The following is a 22,484-nucleotide window of genomic DNA, read 5'->3' on the forward strand; positions in this document are numbered from 1 at the left end:
AGAGTAAAATTAAAAGAGCAATATCAAATGTACTAATTCTGCAAATGGACTCTCTTTAAAAGATAGAAACAAGTGAAAAGTGCTGGTTAGTGCCTAAAAGTCATTTCAGCTAGGCTGTGAAATGGTGTTAGAAAGGCAAAGAATGAAAACACAGCAAGGAAATAAAAGAAGCAGCAAAGTAGTATGTTGCTACATCTCACCTTGCCTCTGTTGGAATACTGCACCACTGTTTGGAGAGGTCTGTGTATTTGATGTGGTTAACCAAAGGTAAAAAGGGCAGCATTCTAAAACACACTGCACCCAATCTTTACTTATTTAGAAAAAAAATTGTTTTGAAATCACTTCTGAACACTACATAATATCCTGCACTCAGGCATCTTGCAATACTCTCTCAACAGTCTGAAGGAAGTGCTGGTCAAAGTGCACAAGTTCACATCTTAGATTTGGTTTGTGGCACACCCTGCCTGCTATAGCACCACATTGATGAAGATCATAAAACTGAACTGTTACTCAAACAACATGGGTTTTGACAAATGAATCACACATTCTCTGCAGGATATACTGGTCTCCACCCAGAAAGGAAGTTATTTTCAAACAAAGTTTTGTTTTTTTATTTAATTAATTCAAAATCAAAAGATAATTCAGTAGTTCAGGATATAAATAATCAGTGCTTATGAATACTGATGGTCCAAGTCTTTATTATTTGTGCTCCACTGCAAATTTGCTGCTATTCCTTCTTCCAGACTAGTAATCCAAAATTAGGCTTTTTACATGGTAGTTGTAATGGTACCTTCTGCTTTTTGGGTGGCATGAAGAGAAGATGCAGATTACCGACAGCACATAACTATTTAGTAAACTTGTCTCCCTATGAGCAAACAGTGAGCAAGTGACAGAATTCCTATTGCTCTTGCAACTCAACTTCAACAGTAAGGCTTGCTTGAAATTAAAAGCTCACAAGGAACAGAATTCCAGGATATAACATCATTTGAAGGAAGGCAGGAACATGAAGTATAATCTGTGAAAACCTTTGAATTGATGTGCAATTTCAAGTAGAATTTGTATGATTGCAATAACTTTTCTAAAAATCTGCAGAAAAACATAGATTGACCAGGCAGCCAGTGTGGATGGTGGAGTGGGTTTCCTAGTTTTTTTAATTGTTCTGTATTCACAAATAAGTACATTGCCCACAATCTGCTAAAAAGTGGACAATGACTTTGCAGAAATCTTGAGGATGATGAAAAATTAATGAACGTTCCTCAGAATTTACACCCTTTATCAGATTCTTCAACAATCTATAGCATATTGCTGACTGCACAGATCAGATCTGGTTAGTGCGTCAAGAGGCTGTTATGAAGTGAACTGCAGAGTTGTAATCTTTTTGGAGATAATCTTTTTCAGCAAAGCAATTGAGTATAAATTATGGTACCGGCAATAGAATATTGGATGCGGAAGTATTGCATTGCAGCAGTTTCCGTCTTTTGGATGTTAAGCCTAGACCCAGTCTACCCTCCCAGGTAATCCGAAAATATTCCTTGGCACAGTTTAGAGGAAGGACAGGGAACATTTTCCTGATGTTGTGGTCAATAAAACTAAGGGGAAACATAGTCATCATCACTACCCTATTTATGTTATCTTGCTGTGCACTATTTGCTGCCATGTTTCCTACGTTACAATAGCACTTCAAAGTGCTTCATTGGCAGTAAAATACTGTGGAATGTCCTGTCGTCAGGAAAGGCACTATGTTAATGCATTCTTCTTTTCTCTCATGTGGTCAAGCTTATGAAGGACAAAATATCCTCATTTTAATTCTATGCAAGAATGGATATTAAAGGAATGAAAATTTCACTTGTCACTTTTCCATGGTTTAAGCTCTTAACAGTGACTTAGCTCATCTCGGCAAACCAAGATTTCAGATGGTGCAATCACCACAGAGATTTTCATATTTGATCAATAACATCCAGAAGTCAACAATGAAGAAGAGAAAAGAAAGGGGAAGGTCCAATATTCTTTCATGAATACTCCTGTATGTGTTTTGAGATATTATACATTGACAATTAAATGTATTGTTTTTGAAGTAAATCATGTTGATCATGGAATTAAATGGATCAAGATAGACTGAACCAAATGTTTGTACATTGATGTCTCAGTTTGCCCCAAGACAAGCTTCAAACTGCATAGCCTCTCTATCATCAAACTTGCCTACTTCCATCTCCTTGTAAGGAACCCCTTAAAATCTATCTCTTTAACTAGATGTTTGGCCACTTGCCCTAAGATCTTCATACATGCTTTTAGTTAAAACATGCCTGATAAAGGTTCTGTGAAGTGCCTTGGAACACTTTACTTTGTTAAAAGGAAAATATAAATATAAACTGTCATTGAAATAAGAAACAGCATGCAGTAGCTCTAGCTATAGCTAATTGGCCCTTCATCAGTCTCACTTTTTCTACTTCTTCACCATTCTATACATTCCTCACAACCCAATTATTGTTAATCACTACGTTATCTGTATTGGTGCATGAAATAAGGTGTTGCTCAGAGACTAGATGACTTATTCTTTTTGGTTGTGCCTTGGTAAACCACTGGGATTTTCTTACTGCTTTCCAACAGCTGTAGCAATATTTTTGAGATGAAGTAATCATATCAATTTGGATATTACATCAACTAGAGGAGTCCTATGATCCTCTAGGACTATGGCATCTTTACCTTGAGGGATGTTTGCTGGATGACAGGTTTAGTAGTGCAGAGAGCATGCCAACAGCAGGGGTTCAATTCCCACACTGGCTGTGGTTAATGTGAAGGACTCTCTTCAATCTCACCTAAGGTGTGGTGACCTTCAGGATAAACCACCAGTCGTTGTCTCTTTCAAAGGAGACAGCAGTCCACTTGGGCTATGACAACTTTATCTTTGCCATAATAATGTATCCTTGTTTACAGAGTACATGCATATTGTCCAATGCATGGAATATATGATTAATATGACACAAGTATTTTTTTTCTGTACACCACATTAACTGCTGTCATTGCCTTTTAAGATTTTTCCTTCTGAATGATTCATTTATTCTTTACTAATCCAGAAATAGTTGTTTCTGTTCCTGAGATCCACCATCTGTTCCACAGAAAGAACTGCTGTTAATAAGAAAGCTGACCTAGCCCATAGAAGTTATTTGTGTGTGTGACATGATGGTTGTAATACAACTAACATAACCATTTAGCTTTGCATTTTCCTTTTACTCAGTACACCTTTACAAACACTTCGGTGAGTCCTTTTTTCACATGAACCTAGTGGTATTTTTTTCAGGTATTGTGCAGTTACTTATATTTGTGTTTTATTTCTTTTGAAGTTTAAAGCACCACTTCTAAAGCATCTGCAAGTTGTTTATGTTGTGTCATTTTTCATTGGTCCTAAATGTTTTGTAGATTGTTAGGCTTTTAATTTTTGAAACAGGAAAAAAGGCTTTTTAATACGCGAATAACCCCATTCTATATATTTTGTTCTTTCCACATGATGGGATGAGCAAGTGTTTTCTAAATTTCTTTATCAGTTAAGTGTAGTTCATTGCCAATATAGTTAAAACAATACCAACAAATCAGTACCGCATTAAGCATTAAGCGTTAACTAATTTTGAAATGTGTTATGGAAACCATCAGAGATCCATAAAGTTCATAGCCATCTTAAAACGTTAAAACTTGAGTATGGTTATTCGTAAAGGCATATGAGGAAAACTGGGTTCAGAAAGTTCAAATAAATGTTTTTGGTTAGTTTAAAGATGTAATAGTAAAGTGAAACTGTCAGAGTTCAACAGTACAATATTTAGAGAGAATCCTGTGACCTACTGAACATGACAAAATGGTTTTATATTACAATCAGTAGCGTTTTCAAACTGACAACCTTGGAAACAGTTGGTGGTATTGCTGAAATTCACATGCTGAATAAATACAGTGATTCATGATAAGCTGAGAGGCAAGTCAATTAGTTCAATTAGCCTTGTGTATAAATTAATATACAATTGTTTGAGGCTTATGTTAATAAAGTTTGAATACATGTTCAAATATGAAAGCGGCACGGTGGCTCAGTGGTTAGCACTGCAGCTTCACAGCGCCAGGGACCCGGGTTTGATTCCAGTCTCGGGTAACTGTCTGTGCGGAGTTTGCACATTCTCCCCGTGTCTGCGTGGGTTTCCTCCAGGTGCTATGGTTTCCTCCCACAGTCCAAAGATGTACAGGCTAGGTGGATTGGCCATGCTAAATTGCCCACAGTGTTCAGGGGAGTGTGGGTTATAGGGGGATAGGTCTGGGTGGGATGCTCCAAGGGGCGGTGTGGACTTGTTAGGCTGAAGGGCCTGTTTCCACACTGTAGGGAATCTAATCTAAAAAAAAACACTCTTAATCCTCAAAACCTTTGTTGGGAAACACAAAACCATGGAAATACTATGAGTTTATCAAAATTTGAGATATGCAGATTATAATGAATGTAATAATTATATTCTAATGTTATAACAAGACATTTTTGATATGTCTTTGATACCTCTACAGTTTCTGGATCGAAGGTGCTATGAAAATAACAAAATGGCAACATGAATTAATATGCTAACTGAAACTATTTTATACATATTGGCTAATGGTACCAGATTTCAGGTTTCAGGGTGAGAGGTGCATGGAAGAAACCTTGTCACATAGCAAATATTTTTGTTTATAGTTACATAGGACTCTGTTGGCAAGGCTAGAACGTGTTAGCTATGGTCTTCATGACTGGGGAAACAGGTTCCATGATCCGAAAGCTCTGCACTTATTGCTTACCACATACCCAACCCAAATTGCCTTTGAGAAGGCGATATTTAGCCATCTGTAATGGACTTTATATGATGGTTAGCCTTGAACCTCTGCGGTAGTATGATGATAGGTAGTTCCAGCATTCTGGAACTTGTAGGGCCATGGGGATATAATGGGGAAAAGGAACCAATTCAATTGCCTATAGACATCTTGCAAACACTCAATGAAAAAACTCAGAATGACAAACTCAATCTATGCTATAATGATTCCATGACTCTTGCTCCAAACAAGTGAAGAGGGGATTCTGCTTTTTAACCATCCGTTGGATGGACACAACAAACATTTTACTGCTTTTCAGCATGCAGCAATGTCACATCTCAACCAAAGATGTAATCAACTAATCTAACTAAAGGAGCTAATTACAAGGTTTTCTTGAGTGAAAGAAAGAAAAAATTTCTTACTAACTAACCTTGACGAAAATATTAAAAATGTGACATTAACCTTAGACACCAAGACAAGCAATAAAGTTTAAAGGGGATTCTGTCTGGTATAGGCTGGAAGAATAAATAATACACTGATAAAAGTGCTTGGAGACTTTGAGGTGTTATATTTTTAACGTGAGATCTGTAATTGTTTGCTTTTTAAAAACCATGCGCTGTCACTGAAGATGATGACAGATATAGGGAAACAGTCTTTCAGTTTTTGTTGTTAGCACCCATTCTTCCTCACTGCTTTGTTGTTCAAAAGCAGTTGTTGAAATATAGTTCAGTATATATTGCTAAGTCTAGCTTCATTCTCCTTCCAAACTGTTTAAGGGGTAAGTGAGACTTTCACCACTCAAGATAACAAAGTGTGAAGCTGGCTGAGCACAGCAGGCCAAGCAGCATCTTAGGAGCACATGTTTCGGGCCTAGACCCTTCATCAGAGAGGGGCGAGGAAAGGGTTCTGGAATAAATAGGGAGAGAGGGGGAGGCGGACCGAAGATGGAGAGTAAAGAAGATAGGTGGAGAGGAGAGTATAGGTGGGGAGGAAGGGAGGGGATAGGTCAGTCCAGGGAAGATGGACAGGTCAAGGCGGTGGGATGAGGTTAGTAGGTAGGAAATGGAGGTGCAGCTTGAGGTGGGAGGAAGGAATGGGTGAGAGGAAGAATAGGTTAGGGAGGTGGAAATAGGCTGGGCTGGTTTTGGGATGCAGTGGGGGGAGCGGATGAGCTGGGCTGGTTGTATGATGCAGTGGGGGGACGCCAGCTTTTGTGCTCCTGAGATGCTGCTTGGCCTGCTGTGTTCAGCCAGCTTCACACTTTGTTATCTTGGATTCTCCAGCATTTGCAGTTCCCATGATCTCTTTCACCACTCAATATGACGCTATCAGACAGGAGTTGGGAAGTACAGATTGGGAGCAATTGTTCCACAGAAAGGGCACAGCAGACATGTGGAGGCTGTTTAAGGAGCAGTTGTTGCGAGTGATGTATAAATTTGTTCCTCTGAGACAGGTAAGAAGGGGTAAGATTAAGGAGCCTTGGATGACGGGTACAGAGGTGCTTCTTGTCAAAAAGAAAAAGGCAGCGTACGTAAGGTGGAGGAAGCAAGGGTCTAGCACAGCTTTAGAGGATTACAGGCTTGCTCGGAAGGAGCTCAAAAGTGAACTGAGGAGGGCCAGGAGGGGGCACAAAAAAGGCTTGGCAGGATGGATTAGGGAGAACCCGAAGGCATTTTACTCATACGTGAGGAATAAGAGAATGATCAGGGAGAAGGTAGGGCCGATCAGGGGTAGCGTAGGAAACTTGTGTGTGGAGTCTGAGCAGATAGAGGAAGCCCTAAATGAGTTTTTTACTTCGGTTTTCACCAAGGAAAGGCACCTTGTTGTGAATGAGAACTTTGAGGAGCAGGAAAACAGGCTTGAACAGATCAAGGTTGAGGAAGTTGATGTGCTGGAAATTTTGGCAAATGTTAAGATTAATAAGTCCCCAGGGCCAGACCAGATTTATCCTAGTTTGCTCCGGGAAGCGAGAAAGGAGGTTGCTAAGCCGCTGGCGAAGATCTTTGCTTCCTCACTCTCCATGGGAGTCGTACCGGAAGATTGGAGGGAGGCAACTGTTGTTCCTCTTTTCAAGAAAGGGAATAGGGAAATCCATGGAAATTACAGACCAGTCAGTCTTACGTCTGTGGTCAGCAAGGTTTTGGAAAGAATTCTGAGGGATAGGATTTATGACTATTTGGAAAAGTATAACGTGATTAAAGGGAGTCAGCATGGCTTTGTGAGGGGCAGGTCATGCCTTACAAATCTTATTGAGTTCTTTGAGAAGTCACGAGACAGGTTGACGAGGGTCGAGCAGTGGATGTGGCGTACATGGACTTCAGCAAGGCATTTGATAAGGTTCCCCACGGCAGGCTCATTCATAAAGTCAGGAGGTATGGGATACAGGTGATTTGGCTGTCTGGATTCAGAATTGGTTGGTTGAAAAGTGGCAGAGAGTGGTTGTAGATGGTAAGTATTCTACCTGGAGGTCAGTGCTGAGTGGTGTCCCTCAGGGCTCTCTTCTTGGGCCTCTGCTCTTTGTAGTTTTTATAAATGACTTGGATGAGGAGGTTGAGGGGTGGGTTAGTATGTTTGCTGATGACACAAAGGTTTGAGGTGCCATTGAAAGTATCGAGGGCTATTGCAGGCTTCACTGAGACATTGACAGAATGCAGAGCTGGGCTGAGAAATGGCAGATGGAGTTCAACCTGGATAAATGCGAAGTGATGCATTTTGGAAGGTCGAACTTAAATGCTGAATATCAGATTAAAGGCAGGATTCTCGGCAGTGTGGAGGAACAGCGGGATCTTGGTGTTCAAGTGCATAGCTCCCTCAAAGTTGCCACCCAGGTGGATAAGGTTGTTAAGAAAGCATATGGCGCTTTGGCTTTCATTAACAAGGGGATCGAGTTTAAGAGCCGCAAGGTTATGCTGCAGCTCTACAAAACCCTAGTGAGACCACACTTGGAATAGTTCTGGTCGCCCTATTATAGGAAAGATGCGGAGGCTTTGGAAAGGGTGCAAAGGAGGTTTACCAGGATGCTGCCTGGATTGGAGGGCTGGTCTTATGAGGAGAGGTTGACTGAGCTCGGACTTTTCTCTCTGGAGAGGAGGAGGAAGAGAGGTGACCTGATTGAGGTGTACAAGGTAATGAGAGGCATGGATAGAGTCAATAGCCAGAGACTTTTCCCCAGGGCAGGATTGACTGCCACGAGGGGTCATAGTTTTAAGGTGTTAGGAGGAAGGTATAGAGGAGACGTCAGAGGGAGGTTCTTCACCCAAAGAGTTGTGAGCGCATGGAATAGTTTACCAGTGGTAGTCGTGGAAGCGGAGTCATTAGTGACATTTAAGTGACTGCTGGGCATGCACATGGACAGCAGTGAATTGAGGGGAATGTAGGTTAGGTTATTTTATTTTTGGATTAGGATTATTCCACGGCACAACATCGTGGGCCGAAGGTCCTGTACTGTGCTGTACTTTTCTATGTTCTATGTTCTATGTGAAGTCATACAAGTATGAATTAAAACTGGAGATACACATTATTTGATGCTGTCTTAATGATCTGGTTTCAATGTCTTTAGCACACGTGGTTTTGTTCATTCTGTATGGCTGTCATGAAACTTGCCTCAATCTATGGTCAGGAGTTCACTGTAGCCATTTTCGGCTACTATTTCTTCCTTTCTTTAAAAAACATATTGTTTATGAAAGGTTGAGTTTCTGCAGATCTTCCAACCTCTGCACGTCAGATCTCTCACTAGCGGCTGCTTGCATTGTCCTTTTCAGCTTGGGCTCTCAATTGGAACGGTCTTTCTTGCATTCTTAGATTTTTTTTCTTCTATCTTCCCCTCTCAATTTCTGTTCTTGAAATTACAAATTCTGCATGGGACTCATGGACAAAATGATTTGCAAGAGAGGGAAAGAGAAAGAGAGACAGAGAGAGAGAGAGGAAAGAGAGGTAGATAGATGAGCTAGATCCCAGAGAAACACTAGGACTCTGGGTTTGAGTAGGTGGGATATTGAAACAAGGTTAGGGTGGGAGGAAGTTGTGTGATGACCACTTCAAAGATGATCTTTATGTGAATATTTAAAATAGTTGAGCAAAATCTGGTAGTTGACGACTAGGCCAGTCATGGGCCAGGTAAAAGTGAGTTTTATTTCTTTGACCTGAAAGAGCGAAAATGAGGACAATGACAGGGTGAGTGAGTTTGGTGGGAAGCAGCAGTCACATTTTTGAGAACATGACAAAATGTTTCATTTGTTGCCACACCACCTGTGATGTTAACGTTTTGATTGCAAGCTTGATAACAAGAATATTTCCTGTTGACTATTTGCATGGTTAACCCTCCAATTGAATTGTCTGGACTATGTCTGATTACATTGTTGGATTATTTTAAATTGCACTGTCTTGCAACATCCTTTCATAGGGGATTGTAAATTAAATGTTTTTTAAAAAAAACCTCCATTGGATATAAGTGGAATGGAAATATAAATGGTATACAGATGTTAATTATGACTCAGATAAATTGGAATTGTAGTAGAAGATGGATAAATGAAGTTAAACAAGCTCTCATTTACCCATTGTTCAAAAACAATTCTATTTTTGTTGAGGAATAAAACAATTAGCTCTTTATTTGATTTATTATTGTCACATATATCTAGGTGCAGCGAAAAGTTTTGTTTCACGTGCAGTACAGGCAGATCATGTCATACAAAAATCATAGGGTGATAGAACAGAATGAGGAATACAAAGTTATGGCTGCAAAGAAGAGGCAAAAATAAAAGCAAAACCGACATTAGATTTGAAATTTCAGAGGCCCCATTCAGAAGTCTATAAGAGCAAGGAAGAAACTGTTCCTGAAATTGTTGGTATGTATGTTTAAGCTTTTGCATTTTCTCCCTGACAGAAAAGACTGTAAGAGGTTATAAACAGGTGGGAGAGGTCTTTGAAGATGTTGGCTGCCTTTCTAGGGCAGCGAGATGTGTAGATGAAGACAATGGATGGAAGGTCGGCTTGCGTTATGGTCTGGGCCATGTTCACAACACTTTGTAGTTCCTTATCATCCTGGGTTAAGTTGTTGCCGTACCAAGCCGTGATGTATCCAGATAGAATTTCTGTGGTGCATCTGTAAACGTCAGTGAGTGTCCTTATGGTCATGCTGAATTTCCTTAGCCTCTTGAGGAAGAAGAGGCATTGTTATGCCTTCTTGACTGTTGCATCAAAATAGGCAGTCCAGAACATATTGAAGCTCTTGACCATCTCTACCTCAGCTCCACTGATGCAGGTAGGGGTGTGCCTACAAAGTTATTCCTCTCAAATTCATTTAGAAAATTCAAGAGGATTTAGTTAAATGCCTTAATTGATTAGTCACCCACTGGTCTGTCCAAAACCCTTGCTACATTATTTAACTAACTTATTTGTGAACCAAACTGTTTAATTGTTTACCTTGTTATGAAGGATGTGTTCTGTAATTGCATAGGACAGATTAATCATACATACTATCCAGTGCAAACAAAAAGTTTGAATGATCCAATACAGGAAGCAGCCTTTTGACTTACCATGCACATACATGTCTTTTGGTAGAACTATCCAATTGCCCCACACCTTGCAAGCTTTGCCCCTCTCCACCCTAGTTATTTTGAATAAATTTTATACACGCATGGTACAGAACATCAAATTTCTTCAGATACTAAGGAAGGGCATTCACACCGTTAAAATGACGAAGAAGTGGATTTATGATCTGTAGCACTTTATTTTCTAGATACTGATGATTTACAGCCAAGTTTCAGGTCATAAGATTACATGTTCAATTGAAACTACCTTTATAAAACCAATGCACAAGAAGAAAACATTCAAAATAAGATCAGGTCACAATTTTTCTCAATGACAAGATTCCAAACCTTTTGTTTCTAAACCTCCATTCTGCATATACACTTTGCCTGACATCATCAGAAGGTTACAAACTTCCATTGCACTTAAACACCAAGGAAGTGGCACTGAACTTCTAGGCTAGTGTCAGCATCAAACACTCAGCTTTATTACATTGCAGCTTCTCTATTCTGCATCACTTCCAGCAACAGATGATCTTCCACTACACCAGTGTATAATTTCAACATTTTGTACCCAACCGTTCTGTAGGCTAACGGAGATTACCAATTAAGTACCAGTATTTTAGTTGGGCCAATTCCCACGAGGAACTGAATCAAGCCTGCTTAAATTAATAGGGCAGAGGGAGTCCATTTAGTCCATCATGCCTGTACCTTTAGTAAATATTTGGAAGAGCTAACGATTAGTTCCACAAGTCTGCTCTTTGCCCCTTGTCCTTCAGTTTTCCCCCTTAATGGAGAAAACCAGGTCTCTTTTGTGAGTTACTATGAAACTTGCTTGTACCACCTTTACAGGCTAATCACATAACCGAATATGCTTTTTTTTCTTCTTATTTCTCCTCTAGCTTTTTACCAAATACCTTAAGTCGGGGTTCTTAGGTTTCTCAGCGTTTTGTGAGTGGAAAGTTTCTTCCTATCTACATTATCAAAATCCCTCAACTTTGAGCAACTCTATCAAATATCCCCTTAACTTTCTCTCCTCCATGGAGAATTATCCCTGTTGCTTTGCATAATTGATATGATGGTGTTCTACTACTCAGTTAAGCCTGAGGTAGGAGAAAATGGCATGCACTTCTAATCACAAATACGTATTTATATAACTGGTCTTTGTGAGCAACTGGTATTAAAATTTACATCATCATAATGACATTGCAGAAGTATAGCATCTCACTGATAAATCACGCATAGATCTGAGCTGAGCTAAGATTGGATGACTTGAGTTACTTGTGGTTTTTGTTATATGTGGATGTCATGTTAAACACTAATAGACTGATAAACATTTTTATCCCACCTTAAGATGAAGGCTATAAGGATGAAAAAGTGACAGCATCAAACCAAATCTTTGTCGTACATTAATGCCATCTCTAACACAAATCTGATTTAGGACAAATCTATCTTTGGATACCGATGTATACAAGGTTAAAGGGAGCTCCACTATAAGGTTAGTCATGCAAACTTTTTAGGTGTCTTCAAATAAAAGGCACAGTGTAGCAGATCTGTTTTACTGATGTCTTCTATTTAATTAACTTGACATTTTGATGCCAAAAATGTTTTATTTGCCTGGTTTACAATTCATTAAATGTACTCTGATACAAAGGGAGAGTGTTGACTAACAGTCTTCCAAATTCTATGGTATACAGCTACACAGCAATCTAGAATGTGCAGTTTAGGGAACAGTTACGCTGCGGACACGCAACCAACAGACTGAACATAGCAGAGGGATTTGGGAGGATATTGCATATTGACAGAATTATAAATGATAACACAAATAATGTTTTTATCATTTCTTCATTTGCTCAGCTATTGTCATTCCTTAATCCTCCAGTTTGCCATGAATATTTGTCACATATGATTTTTCTTTAAATTTGATACTATCCTTAACTTGCCTGCTTAACCATGGTTGGCTTACCCCCATTCCTGGAATCCTTCATTCTTACTGGGATGCAGCTTACTGGGATTACTGTCTTTGAGGGCCATGAGCTATTTTCTTTGACATTTCTCATTGTTCCTCAAGTGACTTTGCTCTAAATCTCTCTCCCAGTGCACTCTAGATAGCCCTGTGTTTATTCCTTCCTAAATTTTCCTTACTTAGTTTTAGCATAATTGTTTCTGACCCAAGTTTCTCCCTCATACATTGAATGCTAAATTCTACCAATGCTTTGCAGGGGATCTCCTTCTCTGAGATCATTTATTGAATCACCTCATACAAATCACCAGATCCAAAATATTCTGATCCCTGGTTGAATCTACAAAACGCTATTCTTGGAAAATGTCCAGAATATGCAATGAACTCTTCCTCGTGTCTACCTCTGCCAATCTGACTTTCCGAATCTACACAAAGATCAGTAACCCATGATTAATATATTGCTTTTGTCACATGCCCTCATTATCTCCTGATTTATTGTGTTCTACCATTGTTAGGTGTTTATAGATTGATCCTTCTTCCTCTTGGATCAGAAGATGTAGAGAACAGGGACAATTTAATCATGCAAATAATCAATAAGTATTTTAGTCAGATAGGTCCAATCAAAATCATTGGAAGGCAAAACGCTACTTTAAATAACAAGAAATACTACAACCATACCCTTTCTATTTAAGTAGGCCATTCGGCCCATTATGTGAAAAGACCAAAAGATAAAAATGTGAAAATTTAATCGTAATTTTACAGAAATTACAACTGCAGTTCTAAAACATTCTGGTTATTGGAAAATAATCCAAATGCTGAAAGCATGCAGCAACAGTTCTGACTGGACCCGTGGATGGAGAAACAGTTAATATTTCAGGTGCAATAACTGATCACCAGTGGAGGTGAGATAGCACTGAAGAGTGGTGACTTTTGTTGCAGCAGTGGCAGCAAGACGAAGGGACTCATGCCTGGCCACCAGGCCCATGGCCTTTGATGGAACATTTAACAAGAGGGTGTGAGAAGTTGGACACTTTCATTATTTTTCTGCCTTTAGATATTCTTTATTTTGATTCATTTTTACGTTTTAAGATGGTGCTGGACATTGGCAACACTATACAACACATTTCACTATTATTTATTGTCACATGTATCTCGTTACAAAAATCACATGGACATATAAAAAGGGGAAAAAAAAACACTTTTATATCATTAAGACATTTAATATATTTATTCTCACGACTGCAAATGCAGCTGGTAACCTCAACTTGCTTTTAGGCTGAGATGCACCTTTTGGTTTTGTGCTCCTTTGAGGTGTGCGCTCAAAAACTTGCCCAATCCAGAATTGACAAATTCCATCACAATTGAGACATGAAGGTGGAATATGATAAGTGGTACAGTCTTAGAACTTCATGACAATCTGATGTATATCTTGTTTATTAGCCTTACATTGCTGTTGCTCATCTCCAAAGTTTACTCAGAGCACATTAGCAAATATTAGACTCCTCAGATTGGATACTTTCGCCTTTGCTTATCATCCTCTTTATGAGTGAATGTTGATCAGAGCATGGGGACATTAAGTATGCTGATATAGTACCTTTAAATCTCAAAAGAAATAGCAAAGTAAACTGTAGGAAATGCTCAAAAAATGGTGTGATAACAATTCTCTGAAACTGAACAAAAAGGAAGAACTAATTAAAGACTGGCCGGGGGGCGGGGGGGAACAAAAATCAATTAATGATATTGCTTCCTGGAAGATCCTTGATGTGTAAACTGAAATATTCACTAACAACAAATTTCTACCTATCAAAGTAATAAGTTGAGATCAAGAGAACAGTGTACAAATGCATTCACCAAGGAATGCAAATCAGAAAATTAAAATCCTTTAAAGTTGATCCCACAATCTGAAGCCTTTTTTTTGGATGTCTCTCCTGATACTATGGTGCTAGGAAAATAGATTATTTAAAAAGGTATAAAATTACTGAGCTGGATAAGAAGGGGATTAGATGACTGGATCTTTTGTGATTAAATGTGTTCTTGAATGATTTTTAAATAGAGTGCCACGAGTAATAAGAATTCTCCTCATTTCAGTGTTACTGTTGTGTGTGTTCACGGAAAAGCCCACAATTCCTCACATGCAGTAAAAATCAGATCTCTAGCAAGACTGTGCCCTTCTCTAGAAGAGCTTTTAACAGTAATTTGGTGAATGGATGAGGAATTGCACTTATGATGGGACATACAGATTTTAGTGTGTTGGAGAATCTTAAATGCGTATCAGAGTTACACTTTTGCAATAGGGTAATTTTCTTTCTTGCTATTGTTATTGTTCAGTTTTATAAATGATTGAGCAATGTATCCAAATTAATTTCTGTGCAACATGAAGCACAAGTTGTTGTTACTTTTCCCATCAACAGTCAAATATAATTACTCATAACACATAACACAATATAATTACTCATAATACATAACACAATATAATTACTCATAACACATAACACAATAGCAGATGACAAATATGTTTATTTAGATTTTGCGTTCTAACATGATTTACTTTTTGAAATAAAGTACCTTAAACATAACCAGTACGTTAATTTTAATTAAAGTATAAGTTTTGTATCATGGAAACACAATGTTTATATTTTTCAAAAACAGTTCTTATTAATTCTGTTGGTTAGATGGAACCTGGGTCTCCATTGGAACAAAATATCAAACGTGTCCAATCTTCTTGGCAATCTAGAATAAAACCAAGTATAATTAAACTCCAATGACATGAACAAAATTATTAAAAGGAAATCACAGCACAGTAATGAAGTAACACATCAGAGTCAAAAAGTTAACTCGGTTTCCCTTGTCACAATGCTGCCAAACCAGCTGAGTTGCCTCATTACCGATACGTTGTATTGTCTTTCAAATTGATAAAGTATCCTTCAAAACAGTTATCGTCCTAGATGGCCTGAAAATAGATCTTTATCTGTGTGAATACAAGATATAGCAGGGCAGGTAGAATATTAGGAACAACATTGGGAACTGTACCATGATTACAAGTTGTGGAATACTGCAGCACATTTCACTGGTTCTAGCCTGAAAAGTAAATGAAGGTGCCAAGTAAAAGCATTTGAAAAGGGTTATACATCGCAATTTTGTGTAATTTTTTTTTGCTTCCAGTGGAAGCTACATAGATAATGAGAGTTTAGAAAAAAAAAGGGGTAAGAAAGAGCTCTAAAATCAGAAATCTGCAGCATTTTGTCCATCACGTCAACACCGGTCAAAAACAACCTAATTGTTCTAATTGTTATCTCAGATTCTCCAGCATCTGCAGTTCCTACTATCTCTAATTGTACTAATTCCATTTCCCAGCACTTGTCCCATGGCCTTGTATGCCTTGGCATCACACGTGCACATCGAAATATTTATCTTAAATGTTGAGGCTTTCTGCCTCTACCACCCTTACAGGCGCTGAGTTCCAGATTCTTCCCATTGCCTGGGTGAAAATGTTTTTCCTCATATCTCCTCCTGTACCTTCTGCTCTTTATCTTATATCTATGCCTCTGGTCATTGCTTCCTTTATCCTAATATGTTTCTTCTTGACTACCCAATCTGCGCCTCTCAAATTTTATATATCTCAATCACACCCTTTCTGAATCTCCTCTGCTCTATGGAACACAACCCCAGTCTGTCCAATCTCTCTTCATAACTGAAACTCTCCAGTTCAGGTAACGTCATGGTTAAGTATCCTTTGTACTCTCTCTCGTGCTATTACATCCCCGCTATAATGTGAATTCTGGAACTGCACACAATGCACCAGCCTTACCAATGCTTTAGGTGGACAAAGTCAACCTTCTCAAGATCAGATCAGTCACAATTTTATTGAATGGTGAAGTAGACTTAGCGCCTAGCTCACTCCTGATCCTACTTCTTGTGTTTTCTGCTCTTACCAAACTAATTAAATGAGACAGTTGGATGGATGTGGCGATGGTAATGCAAAGCATTATAATTATGCATAAACATTATAATCCATAAACTTGGCCTTTTGTATATCCTGTGTTATAACAGATCCCATCCACACACAAAATCAATGTCCAGCATATTAAATTCTACTTTGACTACATTATGTATTTCACTAAATTCTACTGACTACATTTTGTATTTTAGTCCAACTGGACTTCACACCAAATACCAGTACACAGAATACAAGTGAGGTAACAAGGTGTAGAACTGGATGAATACAGCAGGCCAAGCAGCATCATAGGAGCAGGAAAGCTTGACGTTTCGGGCCTAGACCCTTCTTCAGAATACAAGTGTTGATTAAACTAACTAAAACAAATGGATGTTGTCATTTAATATCCAGTTAACAATGTACTCCTGGTGCGTACTGCATGCTTGGTCTGCAAAAGGTTTTGCAAAAGCAGTTGAGGTTTTCATAGCAAAAAGAGAACAACCCTATTAGTGCCCATTCCCATCAACTAGCTTAAACTCTCAAGTTCTCAATAAATATTTAGATGCAATCAACTCAAATATAGGCTTTGGTTATGTGGATCATAGGTATGCAATCGAATCAAGCAGAAGCGACTAGCTGTGTCCTTCAAAGGTTTTTTTTTCCTGGAGTTTCAACCATTCCTATCATTTATGAATGATGTGTTAACACAATGATAAACTATAGTTTAAAGTTTGCTGCTGACACAATGATTGGTGACATAATTAGTGTAGATGGAAATAAAAAATTTACAAAAAGATATTGACATATTCCGTAAGTGATCAAAATTGTAGCATAGACCGATTTTGACAGTGGAAGAACCAAAAGATACATCTGAATATTCTCTAAAATGTTGGGAAGCTTGCAAAGGCTAAGTTCAAAGAGATTACATGATCCATGTACATAATTAGTAAAACATACTAGTCAGGTATGAGGATCAATGGTCGGCACAACATTGTGGGCTGAAGGGCCTGTTCTGTGCTGTACTGTTCTATGTTCTATGTTCTAGGTATAAAGTGCATTACCAAAAAGGCCTTTGAATGTAATCCTTTACCTCTAGGAGGTTTTGCTACATGTATATAAAGCTCTGGTTAGATCACATCTGGATTATTGGGCACAGTTCTGGGCACCACGCTGTAAAGAGATATGACTAAAAACATCTGTAATTAGGAGTCAAATGATGACCATGAATCCATTGTCGATTGTTGGAAAAACCCATCTGGTTCACTTTAGGGAAGGAAACTGCTGTCCTTAGCTGGTCTGGTCTACGTGTGACTCCAGAGCCACAACAATATGATTGACTATTAACTGCCCTCTGGGCAATTAGCGTTAGGCAATAAATGCTGCCTGGCCAGCGATGCCTTCAGCCCGGGAATAAATAAAAACAAAACTGCCTTGGAAGGTGTCTATTGAATATCCAAATGATACTAGGCTAAGTTGAGTAAAGATTAATATACAAAATAAGACAAAGGGTGATTTGATTGAGTAGTTTAAAGAATTTATGACGGAATTGATATTGTAGGTGGAGGAGCCCTGGAAAAGAGACAAAACCTAAAAATGAGAGTCAGGCCATTTAAGAGAGACATTAGAAACACTTCCTCACACAAAAATGTGGAAGAAAATGTGGAACTCTCTCCCACAAAAAGCAACAGATACTCTACAAGTGTTAAAAGTGGCTAGAGAGATTAATAAATTGATTTTAATTGTCCAAAAATTCCCTAGATTCAGGAAGGTTCCATTAAATTGGAAAATCGCAAATGTAGCTTCAAAAAGGGATGGAGACAGAAAGCAGGAAAGTACAGGCCAGTTAGTTTAATATCTGGGATTGAAAAGATATCAGAAGTTTTATGGAACATATATTAGAAAATTAGATGTGTTCAAGATAATCAGGTTGAGTTAACATGGTTTTGTGAAAAGGAAATCGTATTCAACCAATTTAGAATTATTTGAAGAAGCAATGTGTTGTGGATGAAGGGGAACAGGTGGATGCACCATACTTAGGTTCCAGAAGGTATCTGATAAGGTGCCACAACAGAGGTTACTGTAAAAAATAAAGAGAGCAGGGATAACATATTGGCACGGAGTGCTACAGGCAGTTCTGGGGCCTCAACTTTATCCAAGTTATTTATATAAATTGTTAAAAGGGACTGAAAGTAAAGCTGCTAACTTTACTGATGACACAACCACAAGTTGTGAAGAAGATGCAAGGAGGCTACAAAAGGATGTGGACAGATTAAGTGAGTGGCCAAAGATATGGCAAATGGAATACAATGTGTGAAAATGGGAAACCGTCTATTTTTGCAAGAAGAGTGAAAAAGCATATCACTTAAATGGTGAGCAAGTGCAGAGCTCAGACATAGAGGGATCTGGGTACCAAGCACATGAACTGCAAAAGGTCAGTATGCAGGTATAGCTAGTAATTAGAGAAACTCAATTTTGTTTTGATAGAGGATAGGAGTACAAAAATATGCTCCAGTAATACAGGACATTAGTGAGACAACACCTAGGGTACTGTTTACAGTGTATATTTCCTTACTTAAGGATTTAAATAATTGGAAACAGCTCAGAGACGGTGTACTAGACATATATCTTTTGGGAGCAGCAAGTCTTAGGGGGAAGGGTTGAAGAGGCTAGACATATACCTGGAGTTTAGAAGAGACTGAAACACAAGATTCTACGGAGCCTTGACAGGGTGGGTATGGAAATATGGAAAAACATGAGAGAATCTAAAGCTAAGGGTCATTTTTAAAACTAAGCAGTCCACCACACCAGACAGAGATAAAGAGAAATTTCTGACAAGATCACAAGTTCTTAGAATACTCTTCATCAAAAAGGCAGTGGAAGTAGTCTTTGAAGTTTTTTCTTTAAAGGCAGCAGTAGATATATTTTTGGTAAGCAAGGGGGTGAAAGATTACAGGGTAGGCTAGAATGTTGTTACCAGATCAGCCAATGTTTTATTGGATGGCAGAAGGAGGCTATTCTAGCTCCTAATTTGTATTTGTATTTGTATTTGTATTTGTGTTATTGATAAATTTAAATTTGAAATTGATAGATTTTTGCTGGTCCAAAGACATGAAGTGAATGAAGTTATGGTGTAGACCAACCATAATTTCATGAAATGATACCACAGAGTGACAGATATGTTCCTAAATGACAACAGGATTATGACCACATAACCCAATTTGCAATCAATAGAGATGCAAGAAAGTAAATACACTTACACCTGTTGAATAGACACAGACTCAAACTTTTTCATAGGAGGACAGTAACGAAAAGCGATCAGGAGGCAACAAACAAGAAAAAGAATGAACGTTTCTTCCCTGAGAAAGAATCTTTACATTTCACTAGTAAAAAGTGTCAAATGGATACTATCCTAGTATCCCTGAGAGAAACAGTAATGAACTACATGAACGTTAACTATGCATTGGTAATTTATGCTTACTCCAAAATAAGGATACCAAACCAGGAAATGCAGAGAATCTTCTATAACAAATAATCAATTGCAGGCAAGAAGAAATAAAGGATCCACAAATGAAAGCTTACTGCTGGTCTTCAAAACTTAAAATTAAGAACACGCTCATTGAAAATAACTGCAATAAATAAAAATAGACAAATATTTAGTTTTGTAAGTCAAAGTATGACAGTCTTGTATGTCATCAAAACATTGGTTCCTGACCTGATCATTATCTATTGTCATGGCATTTGAAAATATTTTTCAGGTTTTCCAGGTCTTCACTCTGGATATGAACCTCTTCCATAAGTGTAGACATAAACAGTTCTGAAGTGAGCTTCTGCAGTGCTTCCTCTAATGCTGAAATCTTCACAGCTAGCCTACATCAAAGCAGACATACAGATAGTAAGAAGTTTTTTTTAAAAAGGTTGGACTTTTTCCATTATTCAAGCAATCTCCTTTAAAATATTTCCAGAAATGTTTTAAAAAATTATTTTTACGTAAAATGACATGTTAAGGTTACTCAGCTGAAGATCAATAAACAGTTGTCAGTCACTATAGTCTTATCATAGGGTTGCTCCCTCATTAGAGAAAGATGACTGGTGGTGGTCTAACCTGAGATTCACTGGGCCTTGGGCAATGGGAGAGATTAGGAAGGATAGCCATTTATGGCAACCTCAACAGTTCAGGAACTGAACCCAGACTGTTGGCATCAATCCAACAAAATAACCAATCCCCAGTGTCAGATGATTACAACACTTAAGACTAGCCAATATTCTTGGACACAAAATGAAGCAATCTTATTTTAAACAGTTAGTTATTTGGCACACTTTTCAAACCAACAGAAAATATGTTCTCGCTGTATGCGCAACCTAAGAAAGAAGCTTGGAAAAAGAAACAATTAATTTAAGAATTTTTAAAATCAGCTGCTTAAATCTCAAAAAATATGATCACTAACAATAGTGGATTTGTTTCTCCTTTACATTTGGAAATCTTCAATTTACAAGTTTCATCTTGCAGAGATCTCAAATAACATCTAATTTATTAGTATTGCAGTGGTGAAGCTGTCATCTGCAAAAGGATTTACTTTGACAGGTAGATGAGGAAATCCTCATCTGCAATCTGTTAATGCAATATTGAGTTTTTTTTAAACAAAGTATAATTTTCTGGGTAATGAAGGAGTTTGTTGTAATTTCTAATTAAACAGATAGGATAAAAATTCAACACTAGAAAAATATAATAACAAAGAGCCAAAAGAACTGTAGATGCTGGAAATCAGAAGAATAAACAGAAATTGCTAGATAAACTCAGCAGGTCTGCCAACATCTGGGGAGAGGAAGTAGAGTTAACATTTCAGGTCGAGTGATTCTCCTTCTGAAGAGTTCTGAAGGAGGATCAATGGACCCAAAACACAGAAAAATATGTATTTATTTAACAGCTATTACATGAATTACTTGAGAGTTACTTTTGAAGTATAGTCCCTGTTTTGCACAGCAACAGCTTTTGCTCATCCAAGTGAAGCTGCTGAATACACAGTTTACATGAGATGTTTTTATAGAGTTAAATGTTGCAAGATGTTTCATAGGAGTGTCGAGAAAAAAAATCTGATTCTGAGCAACATAAGGAAATATTAGAACAGGTTAGCAAAGCTTGGTCAAGAATGTGGGTTTTAAACAATGAACTAAAGGAGAAAAGGTGCAGAGGCTTAGAGAGAGAATTCTAAAACTTGAAGTCAGGCATTTGAAAGCACAGCTGACAGTACAGCAGTCAAATTTAGGGATCCACAAGAAACCAAAATTAGAGGAGTTCAGCGATCATAGAGGGCTAAACAGGATAAAGAGAGGAGAGAAGCAAGTCCATGAAGAATTTGAAAACAAAAGATGGAATTTTAAAATCAAGGCTCCCCAGATTGGAACCAATGTAGATCAACAGCACAGAAGTGATCGTGAAATGGTCTTTGGCGGGTGTTTGGGTGGAAGCACAGATATGGGTGAACTCAAGATTATGAAGGGTGGAAGACAGAACCAATGGCCACAGTTTTAGTAACTAGACAACAACTGGGCAGTTACAGAACTGTGAAGCGCGCATTTTTCAAATTTTCTTTATAATTTCATTCCTTGTTTTAAATAATTGAATCAATCTTGAAACAAGGCTGAAAGCTTTAAATACATAACTAAATTTGTGATGTAAAACCAACAAGTTGTGAAAAATGATTCCAAATTTTCTTTTTAATACAAATTTCATAGAATATATGACTTCAGCAAGTTATGGCTTGATTCAATGAACTATAGAAATCTTGTGCTTCAAATATCCAGGCTTGCAAGATGTCAAGTTGAACACTATTTACCAGACAATCACTGTTATTATCTGAAATAGCTTCCAACATATGGGTAATGTGGATTTTTTAATCTACCTGCAATTTTCTGTAAACAAGCTGAGGTTATATAAACAGACATAAATACACACCTCTTATAAAAAAAAATTGAGTAGGGAGGGTAACCAGAACAGGTAACGAAGATTCGGTGTTGCAAACACATGCTGCAATTTGAGGAATCATGCTGCCCTGAGCTATCAAGGAATCTACATAAATGGTTTTTCCCCCCCACATTGCAAGTACATGCAGTATGACTCTGAGTGGAACCAAACAATACTAAAGATTACATTTATCAGTCATGAAAGATTTCCTTTCTTATGACAGAACAGACCAGAATTTCTCAACAGCACACTGTACCAAAGATTAGCTGTACACAATTCATATGTATTATA

At 38.0% G+C, this 22,484-nt stretch overlaps 1 protein-coding gene across 4 annotated transcripts in view; it reads right to left on the minus strand.

Moving 5' to 3' along the window:
* Positions 1 to 10,517: 10,517 nt before the first annotated feature.
* The window catches only part of rpap2 (RNA polymerase II associated protein 2), a 95,263-nt gene continuing 83,296 nt past the window's right edge, over positions 10,518 to 22,484 (minus strand). For all 4 annotated transcript variants that reach the window (XM_048539555.2, XM_048539554.2, XM_048539556.2 and 1 more), the window contains 2 exons: positions 19,944 to 20,098; positions 10,518 to 15,027 (listed from right to left, as the gene is read on the minus strand). In XM_048539555.2, the coding sequence (XP_048395512.1) occupies positions 19,951 to 20,098 (148 nt within the window). In that variant the 3' untranslated portion in view covers positions 10,518 to 15,027; positions 19,944 to 19,950. The remainder of the gene's footprint in view (positions 15,028 to 19,943; positions 20,099 to 22,484) is intronic.

The sequence above is a fragment of the Stegostoma tigrinum genome, chromosome 8, assembly GCF_030684315.1.
Source record: "Stegostoma tigrinum isolate sSteTig4 chromosome 8, sSteTig4.hap1, whole genome shotgun sequence".
NCBI classification, from domain to species: Eukaryota; Metazoa; Chordata; class Chondrichthyes; order Orectolobiformes; family Stegostomatidae; genus Stegostoma; species Stegostoma tigrinum.